Consider the following 15,270-nt stretch of genomic DNA (forward strand, 5'->3'; position numbering starts at 1 on the left):
ACAAACATATAACAGTGGCCTCGCAGTGGCAGACTGAGGAGCCAGCACTTCAGGCAGACTTTGAGGCCCTCCCCGCCTGTCTGGTCACAGCTACAGCCACAGGCCACTCTGTGGAGGGGGTTCCCCTCCACAATGGTGGTCCAACTGTTGCGGCCATTTTTAATTTGAAAGTTTGAGGGCACCTCTTACCTGAAATGGCAGGCTGCTGCTCATCCCGAGCTGGAGGGTCTCCAATTGGCCCTCCAGCTTTGAAAGCCCTCCTGCCATCTTTAATTGGATGCCACTATTTGGACAATTTAGGAAAAATCACTGCCGGGTGACTGTTTCCCACACAGTGCAGGGTCAGGACCCCCATTTGTCCACGAGATTGGAATTTCAACCCAAATCCCTGTCATATAGTTCTAAGAAGACAGCTGAGTTACTGGGACTATTTCCTCTGTAGCAGAAAAGGCTCAGACATCACATAATAGAAGTTTTTGATGTAGAAAGGGTTTTGATAGGATGAGTATGGAAAGCTAATTCCTCTGGTTAGGGAACAGGTCAGTGACAACAGGGCTTCAATTTAAAACTAAGAGAATGAAGACAAAGATTCGGAGAAATGTCCTTATGCAGAGTTATTAGAGTATGGAATATTTTGCCAGAGGGAGCAGTTGAGGCAGAACATAGGAACTGAACTGCTAGACAAAAAATTGCTGGACAAAAAAAGAGTAATGTCCATCCAGTTCACCTTCTACCATCCTGCTAATTGCATGATACAATAACAATTCTTTCTTTCTTTTGGGCCTCCTTATCTCGAGAGACAATGGATACGCGCCTGGAGGTGGTCAGTGGTTTGTGAAGCAGCGCCTGGAGTGGCTATAAAGGCCAATTCTGGAGTGACAGGCTCTTCCACAGGTGCTGCAGAGAAATTTGTTTGTTGGGGCTGTTGCACAGTTGGCTCTCCCCTTGCGCCTCTGTCTTTTTTCCTGCCAACTACTAACAATGAAGTTGGCTTATCATAGCAATCAATCTATCAAATAGTATTGACCCAGTCAAAATGCAAGGAAAACCCCAGTGGTGGAGAGCGTTGGCAACCATAGGTCCAAAGTCACCTGTTTCTCCCAAGCATATTACATTTACCGTGACATGTCTCAAATTACTCATACTCACTGTATCTCTTAAGGAACAATCTATAGGCAAAGAGCAGAATAGTGTGATTACTTTTCAATTGATCCAGCCAAGAGCCAGGACAGGAACAATCTAACAAATTTTCTCGGCTGTAAATTACAATGGTTCTCAATTTTTTTGTAACACTTATTATTTCTAAGCCTTTTCCTTTTGTACAAATTTCCCCATCTGTCTTCCTTTTGTATGCCTTGTTCTTTGTATGCCTCCCACACTTCCTTTTTTTATGCCCTTTTGTCTTTAAATTTAATATGTACATGACACTCCATACACCTCTCACACACTTTCTGTCCTTTTCTCCCCTGCATTTCTTGGCAATGACTCCCACATCCCAAGAATGAAAACATATTTTCCACTAATTCAATGAGATTTCAATAAGTGTAATCAATTAAATCTGACACAAGGTGCCATTTCTTCTTTCTACAATAGTTAACATCAAAGCAAACAGTAAATTTCGCAAAAGAAACTTCTACATAACCAGTCTCTCTGTAAGATGTTTCACTAAGGATCCAAAACTAAATTAGCAGCACAATCTTTAAAAAATTGTTTACTTTTTATTTAGTTGCTATCGTTGTCTAACTTCTCCTCTTCCCTATTATCCTGATATGATAAAAACCACACCTGCCAAAATGAGACATATTAATTTTGTCATATGGAACATTATTTTTGAACTGTTACTGGACTTGAAAAAGCTTTTTTAAAAAGACCACAACAGTGGTGCACATTTGCATTCTAAAAGACAGTTGCCTGAAGAAGACAATGGGCGTGCCTCCCTGATTCAATTAGCCAGATGGATTTTGATCAAGAGACACTGAATGTGTAAGAGCCAGCATTCCACCCCACCCCTCCACCCCCGGCCCCACTGAGAGTGTCCAGTAAGCATGGGAAATCCACAAACCTCGCAGGACAGGTTGTTCCAAATAAGGAGTTAGTCACATGACTAACCTGCTGGCCAACCTGTAGGTTCTGTGCCACACAGAAAGGAACCCAAAGAGAAGCAAGGCCTCTCTCTCTTTCTCTCTCTCTCACGCAAATTTCCAGGGACCCACGGAAGTAACTCAAGCCTCAAGACAAAAGACCAGCGAAACAAGTTTGAAGGTGTGCACTGGGCCCCAACACAAACTGCAAGACTTAACTTCAACCAAAAACTTTACATCAAACCCAAAGCCAGTAACTAAACTCCAGCTATTACTTCAAACTTTTTCTCCTCCTCTGTCTCTATTTGTGTGTGTTTATCGCATATGCACACTAGCTTGGTTGCGTCACATATTTTTAGTAGTTTTAACTGAATTAGAGTTTTAAGGTTAATAAACGTACACCTTTCTTGTTTAAATCTGAGAAAACCTGTCTGGTTGATTTCTTTGCCATTACAATTAGAGAGCAGTGAGCAAGAACTCACTGAGAGGGACGCTAAAACACGGTGTTTTAAAAATTAAACCCTGTTATGGCCAAACCAGGAAAAGGCTGTTAGGAGAGCCCTACACCCCTGCTCACCTGGTTGCAACAGTGAACAATGATCTAGAAATTCAAGTGCACATGGAGCGCTGAATTTAGATGTGCCGGTGGGCCTCCCCGCGCCGGGCAGGAAAGGCGGTGAGAATCCTGCCTCGGTCATTTGAAGCCCCATTCCCCACCACACCAACCCTCACCCCCGCCATGGCGTGCTTCTACAGCAACCAGGCAATTAACAGCCCGGTGCCAAAATTCCCGTCACTTTAAAGACAAGAATCCCACCAGAGGACCGGCAGCTCAGTAATATCAGCAATGCCACCTGGAGCAGTGGCCACTGCCAGTACTACAAAAGGCTTTGGAACCAGGCCTAGCGATGGAGACCCAGACCAAAGGTAAGTGAAGCGGAGTCGCTGGGGCCAGACCAGCAGGCCCTGGTGATTGCGGGGAGAGGGGGGGGTTGGAAACAGGGTGGGTGTTGAGAGCAGGGAGAGAGGGGTTCAGAGAGGTGGGTTGTTTGCCAGCGGGGGGCCCTCCATGGGCCACAAATTGTCTATGGAGGAGGGCTCCACACCCCCCAACCCCCCAAGCTTGCAGAGAGGTCACCTCATTTTACTGGGCGAACTCCCCCTGTGGCAGAGGCTCTCCCCCAACCCCCCACCACTGGCATAATTCCGGCAGCGGCAGGAAGTGGCCCTTAAGTGGCTGATAATAAGCCGCTGAAGGACCTCAACTAGCCTCTGGGCAGGAAGGCCATCTACAGCCTATCCCGCCCCCATTAAATTCTGGTGCAACGGGAAGGCAACGGGCCTTCCGCCCCCTGCCTCAATTCTGTGGGCCCTTCACCTCCTAACCCGTCTCCGGGGGGCCCATTAAATTCAGCACACGGATCAATCCCTAGGCCTGAAAGGTTTGGCTCAGGCCGCACGGGATATTCGGCCACAGGCCTCACAGAAACATAGAAAATAGGAACATAGAAAATAGGAGCAGGAGTAGGCCATTCGGCCCTTCGAGCCTGCTCCGCCAAAAATTATGATCATGGCTGTTCATCCAACTCAGTAACCTGTTCCGGCTTTCGTTGATCCTTTGATCCCTTTAAACCCAAGAGCTATATCTAACTCCTTCTTGAAAACATACAATGTTTTGGCCTCAACTGCTTTCTGTGGTAGCGAATTCCACAGGTTCACCACTCTCTGGGTGAAGACATTTCTCCTCATCTCAGTCCTGAAAGGTTTACCCCGCATCCTTAGACTATGACCTCTGGTTCTGGACTCCCCCATCATCGGGAACATCCTTCCTGCATCTATCCTGTCAAGTCCTGTTAGAATTTTACAGGTTTCTATGAGATCCCCCCTCACTCTTCTGAACTCCAGCAAATATAATCCTAATCTCTTCTCATACGTCAGTCCCGCCATCCCAGGAATCAGTCTGGTAAACCTTCGCTGCACTCCCTCTATAGCAAGAACATCCTTCCTCAGATAAGGAGAGCAAAACTGCACACAATATTCCAGGTGTGGACTAACCAAGGCCCTGTAAAATTGCAGCAAGACATCCCTGCTCCTGTTCTCGAATCCTCTTGCTATGAAGGCCAACATACCATTTGCCTTTTTTACCGCCTGTTGCACCTGCATGCTTACCTTCAGCGACTGGTGTACGAGAACACCCAGGTCTCATTGCATATTCCCCTCTCTCAGTTTATAGCCGTTCAGATAATAATCTGCCTTCCTGTTTTTGCTACCAAAGTGGATAACCTCACATTTATCCACATTATACTGCATCTGCCATGCATTAGCCCACTCACTCAACTTGTCCAAATCACCCTGAAGCCTCTCTGCATCCTCTTCACAACTCACCCTCCCACCCAGTTTTGTGTCATCTGCAAACGTGGAGATATTACATTTAGTTCCCTCATCTAAATCATTAATGTATATTGTGAATAGCTGGCGTCCTAGCACCAATCCCTGCAGTACCCCACTAGTCACTGTCTGCCATTCGGAAAAAGACCCATTTATCCCTACTCTTTGTTTCCTGTCTGCCAACCAATTGTCTATCCATCGCAATACACATGCAGTTCGCATGGCAAAGAGGAGAGGAAGATCAGGCTACTGCAAAATCACAAAGGGTTATCAGGTCAATGTTTACAGCGAAAGGGGTGGGGGGAGGGTGCGATCAGGATGGGAGATGGTGAATGCAAAGGGTAGTGATCGGGAATTGGTGACCAGTCAGGTTCAGAGGGGAGTGTTTTTTTAAAGATGCAGGGTAGTGGTCGACGGTAATCTGATAAGACAGAGTCCAGGATGGGGATGGAGGGACCAGAGGTTAGGATCAATGTGACCCAAGTGCTTTGAACTCATGCTCCTGCCGGCTCCAAGTTCTGGTAAGTATATTTTAAAATCTTCCCTTATTGGTTGCTACGCCTATAGACCTGTTATTCCTGAATGCATCTGCGACAGTTGCATCAGGCCATACCTATATTGCAGAGGGGGCTTTAAACAGGCGTTAGGTCTCTTATCGCAGATGCAAATGGACTAACATCTATATCTGGTACAAACCCTAAGCACTGATTTTTTTTTTCACAACATCAATTTGGTGTATAGCGCACTTCCAACTCGTCGTAAGCATGTGCTTCCTGCTGACATCTTGGAGGCTTAGGAGGCTACACGGCCAAATATCTGCAGCAATAACTATTTATTGAGATATAGTTCTCTATGCACCAGACACGCTCTAGTACTTTACTCAAGTGTTCATTATCTATGCAGGCACCGAACCATCAAGTAGCAATTGCCTTCTCAGGCATAATGGAATACCACACCCAATCCTGATCTTGTCGTCACTCAAGTTTAAGCTCACTTTTAATAAGAGTCACGGTCATCCATAAATAGAACGAGGAACCTGGCCAATTTTCCCTCCCTAACCTTAGGATTGCCAATTGTAATGCTAAGGTTCAAAACTGAGACCTTACTGGTCTGTATATCTCAGCTACTCACTGAACCATTGTGGAACCAAGTGAAGCTGTCCGAAATTGACCACTGTTATTCGATTGATATGGCACCATAATTTAGAATTATGCTTTATAATAAGTCAATTGTTGTTTAAAATTCATGATAACTTGCCGAGTTTTAAATAGAAGAATAGACAAATAATCATTTAAGGAAATAATGTTGAAAAAACAAAGTCCTTCTACCTATTTACAGTGGACCACAGATTGACATCCATGATTTGGCATGAGTTCCAGGTTAGTGTTCCTCATAAGGAGGAAAAACATTACCTGAATTAGCCTGCTTTTCATCTCTAACTGGAAAGTTACAGACCTTGGGATAGGTCACCTGCCAACAATTAAGCAGAGAATGGCACATAGTGTGTTGCCATTACAAATGATAAAAGAAGCAAAAAAGGAAAGAATTATGCTAAAATAAAAGCAAAATACTGCAGATAATGGAAATCTGAAATAAAAACAGAAAGTGCTGGAAATACTCTGCAGGTCAGGCAGCATCTGTGGAGAGAGAAGAAAAGTTAACATTTCAGGTCTGTGACTTTTCATCAGGATGGTTCTGATGAAAGGTCACAATCCTGGAATGTTAACTCTGCTTCTCACTCAACAGATGCTGCCTGACCTGTTGAGTACTTCCAGCACTTTCTGTTTCTATTAAAGAATTATGCTGATGACTTGGGAAAGCTAAATTGACATCTAATTACCTGTTATGGGAGTCTGCGTTCCAATTGCTTTTAGATTGCACAGTAATGAATATTTTGTTCTGGAACCAAGGTGTCTTTTCACCTTGCCCTTTCTATCACTGTATCCCGTGAACCTAAAATGATATTATCCACAATATGACTAACACCTGCAATTTGACCACATTTTTCTATTGTTGCTGAGAAGTTCAAAACCTGTAGCATAAAGAGACTGCAGAGACAAAACATTTCTGACGGAACAAGAAAAAGAAAATGAAAATAACTATCAGTCTTAAAACTCACATGTTAGTGTGAATTGAGTTGATGTTCTAGAGTCATCTGCCAAAAGAGCTATTTCTCCAATGTCTTCCCACCTGCATTCACGAATAGTAAGAGTGTGCCGCTTGCCAGAAACAGCGATGAATGTTCTATCATTTGGTTCTAACTCTTTTCCATTCTTTGTCCACCTGATATTCTTACAGCCACTGTCCAATTCCACACAGAAAATGGCAGTGTCATTTTCTGGTACTGCAGTTTTCCTTGGGAGTTTCTTAACAATGTTACCTGTAAGAAAAAAATGGAAGAGAAAAGAAAAAATGTAAACATAGTTTACCTGTGACTATAAGCTGCAACATCTTCCTGCACCTGACCAAAGCTGATGCAGTCTACAAGGAGGTCACTCAGATTTCTTGAAAATGAAGTCATTAGTCTATGCCTTCAGGATAATTGCAGGTTCTTTCTTTCCGCAGGATAGTAAATAAAACTTGCTCTTTTATTTTCTTTATACTAAAAAATGCACTTTTTTAATGTCTCCTAATATTATATTCTTCTTGCTACATAATTAACATTCTATAGGTGGTAACTTCCTTGGAGCTGCTCGCGCTCTGCTGCCGTAACCGCCTGAAATGTGGCAGAAACAACATTTACATGCATAAATAGGATTTCCACTCCAATTTCAAGCAAAGACATAGCAGTAGAGCAGGAGAAGGTCCAAGGAATTTCCTAGCCATTATATAGAATATAAAAATTTACATCCCAACTTCCCATCAGCCACAAGAAATTATATCATATGCTTAACTGGAACAACTTGATAATCACCACTGGAAAAGAAAACAGCCCTTGACCCAATGTCGTTGCTTAACAGCAATCAGTTGACTGGGACGGAACAAGTCATTTCCGAGGGTTTCAAGTGTTACATAAATGCGTATCACCTTTCACTGTTCACTTGCTGTTGGAGGTTTGAGGAGGACCTTTGAAACTCATCGGGAGACTTTCTGGGACGCTTGTCAAGACATCACCAACACTCTAATCACATTATTCCTAAAATTCTCCAAGTACCTGACCTAAAATAAGTAAGTGTTTTGCCACTCTACCTGAAAGGAGTCATCAATTCATCTCCTGAAAGGAGAAAGGAAGTGCTTGGTCACGAGCATCTTGCTAGGGACCCCCTTGGACTACAGGAGGAATGGGAGGACACAGAGTCAGGCACAGCAGCACCGGCTGCTGCAGGAGAGAGGAATAGGATGGTGAGGTGGACTCCATTCTCCCTGCGGTTTCAGGACACCCTCCTCCTCTGGACCTCCTCCACCAAGACCCCCAGTGCCCCTTTCGCATGTGCTGTGTGCCCTCTCACTTGGTTCCTGAGTCACCCTGAAACCTAACTTGTGTGTCACCCAGAGAACCACTCTCAGCTGAAAGTTTATATGCAGTATCCACATACACTGCTCCACAAAAATTGCTTCTAGTCAACACATGAGTGCCAATTAGACGTCAAAAAACTTCCAAGTTCAAATTAGGATAATCAGCAATTATGACCAAATGCGCATGCTAAAACCCGTTTCAAACAGGCAAGTCTTATCAGCACAACACTCATTTAGCATTTATTTTCAACAAAATAACCCTCTAAATATTTTAACGATCAAGTTAAGAAGTGATAATTCCAATTAATGCATGAAGCACAACACCTAATTATAGAAGAATTATAAAAGGCTACATACAAAAACAACCTTACAAAGGCGACACCTGTCAACGGGATACAGCCTAGGGTGATAAGAAAGTAACACCCTTGTGATTTGTTAGAAGGCCTTTGACAGTTCATGAATTTCTGTAACTGTCTTTAGCTTAATAATTTGATCAACAGATCAATCAGGGTAAAAACTATAACAAAGTCAGGGAGTTGTAAAACTAAAGTTATTGATATTGATTGGATTCTCCAGTGAACTCGCAAGGTTTTACCCTAAATGCTACTCTTAGGTGTATGTTTAAATATTGTCAATAATTATGTGCTTAATAAATCTGTGAATGTCTATCTGTAATGCTGTGAACCCTATTATTCTGAGAAGTTACAGGTAAGAACTCCCATACTCTATAACAGATTTATGAACTTAATTCTTTGGCCATAATTACATAAATAATGGATCTATTACTTCAAAAGAGTTGAAAGTATTTGGTCAGTAATTTAAACCAAGGGATTTAAAGTGTTCAGCATTCAAATACATCAAAAGGCACCATATGAATCCTACCTTTTACTGTCAACTCTCCAACCGTTCTGCTGCCTTCTTTCATTTCACAGATATAGACAGCATCGTCATCAGTAGTAACATTTTTGATAGTAAGTTTTCTTAGAGTGCCTTCCTCTTCTATTTTATATTTAGTGCTCTCAGCTATCTCGGTTTCCTCCAAGAACCAACTGGCCTGTATGGCAGGAATAGGAACTTCACACTGGAGGGTTGCTGTATTTTTCTCCACAACTTCAACATCTTTCAGTTTGGTCTTAAAGGATACTCTTGGTTCTGAAATTGAACATAAACATAAATTTGAGTATTGTATCATAGTTGTTATTATTCGTTATGCTTTACTTTTTAGTTACTAAAGCGCTATTCTAGTTTTTAAAAACATGAAATAAACAAGAAAAAAGAGAAAATGTTGGAAATATATAGCAGGCCAGTCAATATCTTTAAAGATAAAAGGAAAGTTACGACATTTGGTAAGTACCCTTTATCAGACTGGATCGAATAAAATGCTTACTAAACAGCAACTGCATCATCCTTATTAGACACTGTGATTAAAATAAGTGAATTGAACAATTTACAATTATATAACACTTCAAAAAAAATCCCAAAAGCTTCACAGAGGCATAATGAAAGAAATGAATGTCAAGCTAGAAGAAGGAGACGTTACAAGGAATGACCAAAAGTTTGTTCAAAGAGATGGATTTTAAGAAGATTCTTAAATGAGTGAAAAGTGGAGGGGAATGCACAAGGTGTCATAATCTAAGGAATATAGAGTTCAGGCGAAATATGTTCTGTTGGCGGAGGGTGCAGAATTAAGGATGGATAAGGTCCTGAAGGGATTTAAGTATGAGGATGAGGTGAGGGCAAGGAGTCACTATAGATCAGAAATGATAAAGAAGATGGGGGAGCGTGACTTGACTCTGGAGAGGTCACAAGCAGCAGAGTTTTGGATGAGCTGAAGTTTAAAGAGAGTGGAAAATGGGAGGGTGGCGAGAATAGCATTGGAATAGTCAAGTCAGCAGATGATAAAGGCATGGTGAGAGCTTCAGAATCAGATGGACTGCGATAGAGACCCAGACAGATGATATTAGAAGTCAGAGGCAGAATAGGCAATGTTTGGAAAGGATATGGAGTCAGAAGCGCTGATAAAGGTCAAATAGTATGTCTAGGTTGAGAATGGTCCGGTCCAGCCTGAGACAGTGGCTGGGAAAGGGAACAAAATTGGTGACAAGAGTATGAAACTTGTAATGGCAAACAAAGACAAAGGGCCAAATTTTATGCTCCTGTTACAGGTGGGATCGTTGGGGTGGGGGGGGGGGGGCCAAAGAATCCCCACAGAGCCATCTGCCATGCAACCCAGCACCATAATGCTTTTTCGATTGTTTTTTTTATTTGGAGATACAGCACTAAAACAGGCCCTTCGGCCCACCGAGTCTGTGCCGCCCAACAACCACCCATTTATACTAACCCTACAGTAATCCCATATTCCCTACCATCTACCTACACTAGTGGCAATTTACAATGGCCAATTTACCTATCACCTGCAAGTCTTTGGCTGTGGGAGGAAACCGGAGCACCCGGCGAAAACCCACGCAGACACATGGAGAACTTGCAAACTCCGCACAGGCAGTGCCCAGAACTGAACCCGGGTCGCTGGAGCTGTGAGGCTGCGGTGCTAACCACTGCGCCACTGTGCCGCCCCATTTTGTCGGAGGCAGGGAAGTTACATGATGGCACTGACACCCTGACACAACAGCATCATCATTTAAATGCTTTACATACCTATTTAAATGCATTTGCACGTCATTCACCGCGATTCAACGAAGCATTCTCAATTTTGTATTTGACATGCGGTACTCACATGCTTTTAGTTTCTCAACTTTCAAAAGCTGGAGCCACCATGGTGAGTTCCTTGGTGCTTCAAAAGGGAAAGTAACTTCACAATAGTTTTTTTTTAGGGAAGTGGGGTTTGCAGCGGACATTGCTGTTAGGCTAAATCTGCAAGGGGGTTGGGGGGGGAACTCTGAAAATGTATAGACTGTGTTTCAGGAGAGCCAATACAGAGTAGTTAAATGAAGTTGGCATCATTATGAAGGCTCACACTTTTGGAATGGTTGTCAGACCAACATTAATCTCAGCAACAGAGCCACCGCAGAGCAGAGCAAAAATTGACATCAGGGAGGCATCACTGAACCGTGGGGCCACCCTTGCTCTGACATGGTTGCCTGGCGGCTTACTTGTTGATTAAAAAATTTCATTCAAAATACAGAGGTATTGCTTTAATACACTGCTGCCAGCATCTGCTCCAATATCAGGAGACACAAATGAGCTATGTGTCCGTGGCTGCCCCCGCCATGTGACTGGGGAATGGCTGTCTCCATTATGCAAAATGGCCACCCACCACATAATGGTGGCAGCATGGCTGCTGATGTCACATGCGGGACCTCCGCCATTTTGTACACCTGCCGCCACTCCCGGCTGCGGGATCATAAAATCCAGCTCAATGGATTCAGCCTTCCCAATGTTTAACTGCAGCTCATCCACAACTAGATAGTGGACAAGAAATTTGACAACAGAGGATAGGGTGGAGAAATAGAGCTGGGTATCATCAGCATACATGCAGAACTTCACGCCATGTCTACAGATGAGTTCACCAAGGAGATGAGGGAGAGCAAGGGACAGGGATAGATCCTTGGGAGACTCAACAACAACAACTTGTATCTATATAGTACCTTTAACATAATAAAATGTTCCAAGGCAGTTCGCAAAGACATCATAAAACCAAATATGACACCAAATCACATAAGCAGACATTAAGGCAGATGACCAAAACCTTGGTAAAAGAATTAGGTTTTAGGAGGAAAGTGAGGTAGCCATGCGGAGAGAATTAGGGAGCAAATTGCAGAGCTTAAGAGCCAGGCAGCTGAAGGAACAGCCACCAATGGTGGAGCAATTAAAATTGAGGATGCTCAAAAAAAGAATTAGAGGAGCACAGGTATCTCGGAGGGTTACGGCACTGGAGGAAATTACAGAGGTAGGCAGGGGTAAGGCTATGGAATGATCAGAAAATAAGGATGAGAATTTTAAAATGGAGGCGTTGCTTATCTGGGAGTCAATGTAGGTCAGCAAGCACAGATGAGATAGGTGAACACAGGTAGAACACAGGCAGCAGAGTTTTGAATGACCTCAAGTTTATGAAGGGTAGAAAGTGGGATGCTGTCCAGGAGTGCCTAAGACTCCAGAGTTAACCTTGCAAAAAGAGAAGTCATTGCTGGAGAAGCTCTGGCAATTATTTTTTTTATTCCTTCATGGGATGTGAGCATCACTGGCAAGGCCAGCATTTGTTGCCCATAGAAACATAGAAAATAAGAGCAGCAGTAGGCCATTCGACCCTACGAGCCTGCTCCGCCATTCATTATGATCATAGCTGATCATCCAACTCAGTAGTTTGCTCCCGCTTTCGCCCCATACCCTTTGATCCCTTTAGACCCAAGAGCTATATCTAACTCCTTCTTGAAAACATACAATGTTTTGGCCTCAACTGCTTTCTGTGGTAGTGAATTCCACAGTTTCACCACTCTCTGGGTGAAGACATTTCTCCTCAGCTCAGTCCTGAAAGGTTTACCCCGCATCCTTAGACTATGACCCCTGGTTCTGGACTCCCCCACCATCAGGAACATCCTTCCTGTATCTACCCTGTCAAGTCCTGTTAGAATTTTATAGATTTCTATGAGATCCCCCCTCACTCTTCTGAACTCCAGCAAATATAATCCTAACCGACTCAATCTCTCCTCATACGTCAGTCCCACCATCCCAGGAATCAGTCTGGTAAACCTTCGCTGCACTCCCTCTATAGCAAGAACATACTTCCTCAGATAAGGAGACCAAAACTGCACACAATATTCCAGGTGTGGCCTCACCAAGGCCCTGTATAACTGCAGCAAGACATCCCTGCTCTTGTAATCGAATGCTCTTGCTATGAAGGCCAACATACGCGGGCACGATAGCGTCTTTTAAGATGTATCTAGACAGATACATGAATGGGCAGGAAGCAAAGAGATACAGACCCTTAGAAAATAGGCGACATGTTTAGATAGAGGATCTGGATCGGCGCAGGCTTGGAGGTCCGAAGGGCCTGTTCCTGTGCTGTAATTTTCTTTGTTCTTTGTTCTATAACATTTGCCTTTTTTACCGCCTGTTGCACCTGCATGCTTACCTTCAGCGACTGGTGTATGAGAACACCCAGGTCTCATTGCATATTCCCCTCTCTCAGTTTAAAGCCATTCAGATAATAATCTGCCTTCCTGTTTTTGCTACCAAAGTGGATAACCTCACATTTATCCACATTATACTGCATCTGCCATGCATTAGCCCACTCACTCAACTTGTCCAAATCGCCCTGAAGCCTCTCTGCATCCTCCTCACAACTCACCCTCCCACCCAGTTTTGTGTCATCTGCAAATTTAGAGATATTACATTTAGTTCCCTCATCTAAATCATTAATGTATATTGTGAATAGTTGGGATCCTAGCACCGATCCCTGTGGTACCCCGCTAATCACTGCCTGCCATTCCAAAAAAGACCCTGCTCTTTGTTTCCTGTCCGCCAACCAATTTTCTACCCATCGCAATACACTATCCCCAATCCCATGCGCTTTAATTGTACATGCTAATCTCTTATGTGGGACTTTGTCGAAAGCCTTCTGAAAGTCCAAATAAACCACATCCACTGGCTCCCCCTTATCAACTCTACTAGTTACATCCTCAAAGAATTCTAGTAGATTTGTCAAGCATGATTTCCCTTTCATAAATCCATGCTGACTCTACCCAATTCTACCACTGTTCTCTAAGTGCTCTGCTATAAAATCTTTGATAATGGACTCTAGAATTTTTCCCACTACCGACGTCAGGCTGAATGGTCTATAATTCCCTGCTTTCTCTCTACCTCCCTTTTTAAATAGTGGGGTTACATTAGCTACCCTCCAATCTGTAGGAACTGTTCCAGAGTCTATAGGATCTTGGAAGATGACCACCAATGCCTCCACTATTTCTGGGGCCACTTCCTTAGGTACTCTGGGATGCATAACATCAGGCCCTGGGGATTTATTGGCCTTCAATCCCACCAATTTCCCCAACACCATTTCTCTACTAATACTGATTTCTTTCAGTTCCTCTCACTCACTAAGCCCTGTGTTCCCCAACATTTCTGGTATGAGAGCAAAATACTGCGGATGCTGGAAATCTGAAATAAAAACAAGAAATGCTGGAAATATTCAGCAGGTCTGGCAGCATCTGTGGAGAGAGAAGCAGAGTTAACGTTTCAGATCAGTGACCCTTCTTCGGAACTTCCGAAGTTCCGAAGAAGGGTCACTGACCTGAAACGTTAACTCTGCTTCTCTCTCCACAGATGCTGCCAGACCTGCTGAGTATTTCCAGCATTTCTTGTTTTTATTTCTGGTATGATATTTGTGTCCTCCTTTGTGAAGACAGAACCAAAGTATGCATTTAGTTGGTCAGCCATTTCTTTATTCCCCATAATAAATTCCTCTGTTTCTGACTGTAAGGGACCTACATTTGTCTTCACCAATCTTTTTCTCTTCACATATCTATAGAAACGTTTACAGTCAGTTTATATGTTCCCCGCAAGCTTGCTCTCGTACTCTATTTTCCCCTTCTGAATCAATTCCTTGGTCCTCCTTTGCTGAATTCTAAACTGCTCCCAATTCTCAGGTCTATTGTTTTTCTTGGCAAATTTATACGTCTCTTCCTTGGATCTAATGCTATCTCTAATTTCCCTTGTAAGCCATAGTTTGACTACCATTCCCGTTTTACTTTTGCGCCAGACAGGGATAAACAATTGTTGCAGTTCATCCATGCGCTCTTTAAATGTTTCCCATTGCCTATCCACCATCATCCCTTTAAGTAACGTTTCCCAATCCGTCATGGCCAACACGCGCCTCATACCTTCGTAGTTTCCTTTACTAAGATTCAGGACCCTTGTCTCAGAATCAACTACGTCACTCTCCATCTTGATGAAGAATTCTATCATATTATGGTCGCTCGTCCCCAAGGGGTTTCGCATCACTAGACTGCCAATTATTCCTCTCTCATTACACAATACCCAGTCTAGGATGGACTGTTCTCTAGTTGGTTCCTCAATGTATTGCTCCAGAAAACCATCCCATTTTCACTCCAAGAATTCCTCCTCTACGGTATTGTGACTAATTTGATTTGCCCATTCTATATGCAGATTAAAGTCACCCATAATTACAGATGTTCCTTTATCGCATGCATCTCTAATTTCCTGTTTCATGCCATTTCCAACATCACCACTACAGTTTGGGGGTCTATATACAATCCCCACTAATGTTTTTGCCCCTTAGTGCTTCTCAGCTCTACCCATACAGATTCCATATCGTCAGAGCGAATATCTTTCCTCACTATTGCGTTAATTTCCTCTTTAACCAGCAATG

The 15,270-nt window shown here is 43.2% G+C and overlaps 1 protein-coding gene across 1 annotated transcript in view; it reads right to left on the bottom strand.

The window, feature by feature from the left end:
• obscnb (obscurin, cytoskeletal calmodulin and titin-interacting RhoGEF b) overlaps positions 1-15,270 on the bottom strand; it is an 868,128-nt gene that overhangs the window by 840,162 nt on the left and 12,696 nt on the right. Inside the window, exons 7-8 of the mRNA XM_068053434.1 lie at positions 8,808-9,077; positions 6,589-6,849 (exon numbers count right to left, since the gene is read on the bottom strand). Coding sequence (XP_067909535.1) covers positions 6,589-6,849; positions 8,808-9,077 — 531 coding nt within the window. The remainder of the gene's footprint in view (positions 1-6,588; positions 6,850-8,807; positions 9,078-15,270) is intronic.

This window comes from Heterodontus francisci, chromosome 2 (assembly GCF_036365525.1).
Source record: "Heterodontus francisci isolate sHetFra1 chromosome 2, sHetFra1.hap1, whole genome shotgun sequence".
NCBI classification, from domain to species: Eukaryota; Metazoa; Chordata; class Chondrichthyes; order Heterodontiformes; family Heterodontidae; genus Heterodontus; species Heterodontus francisci.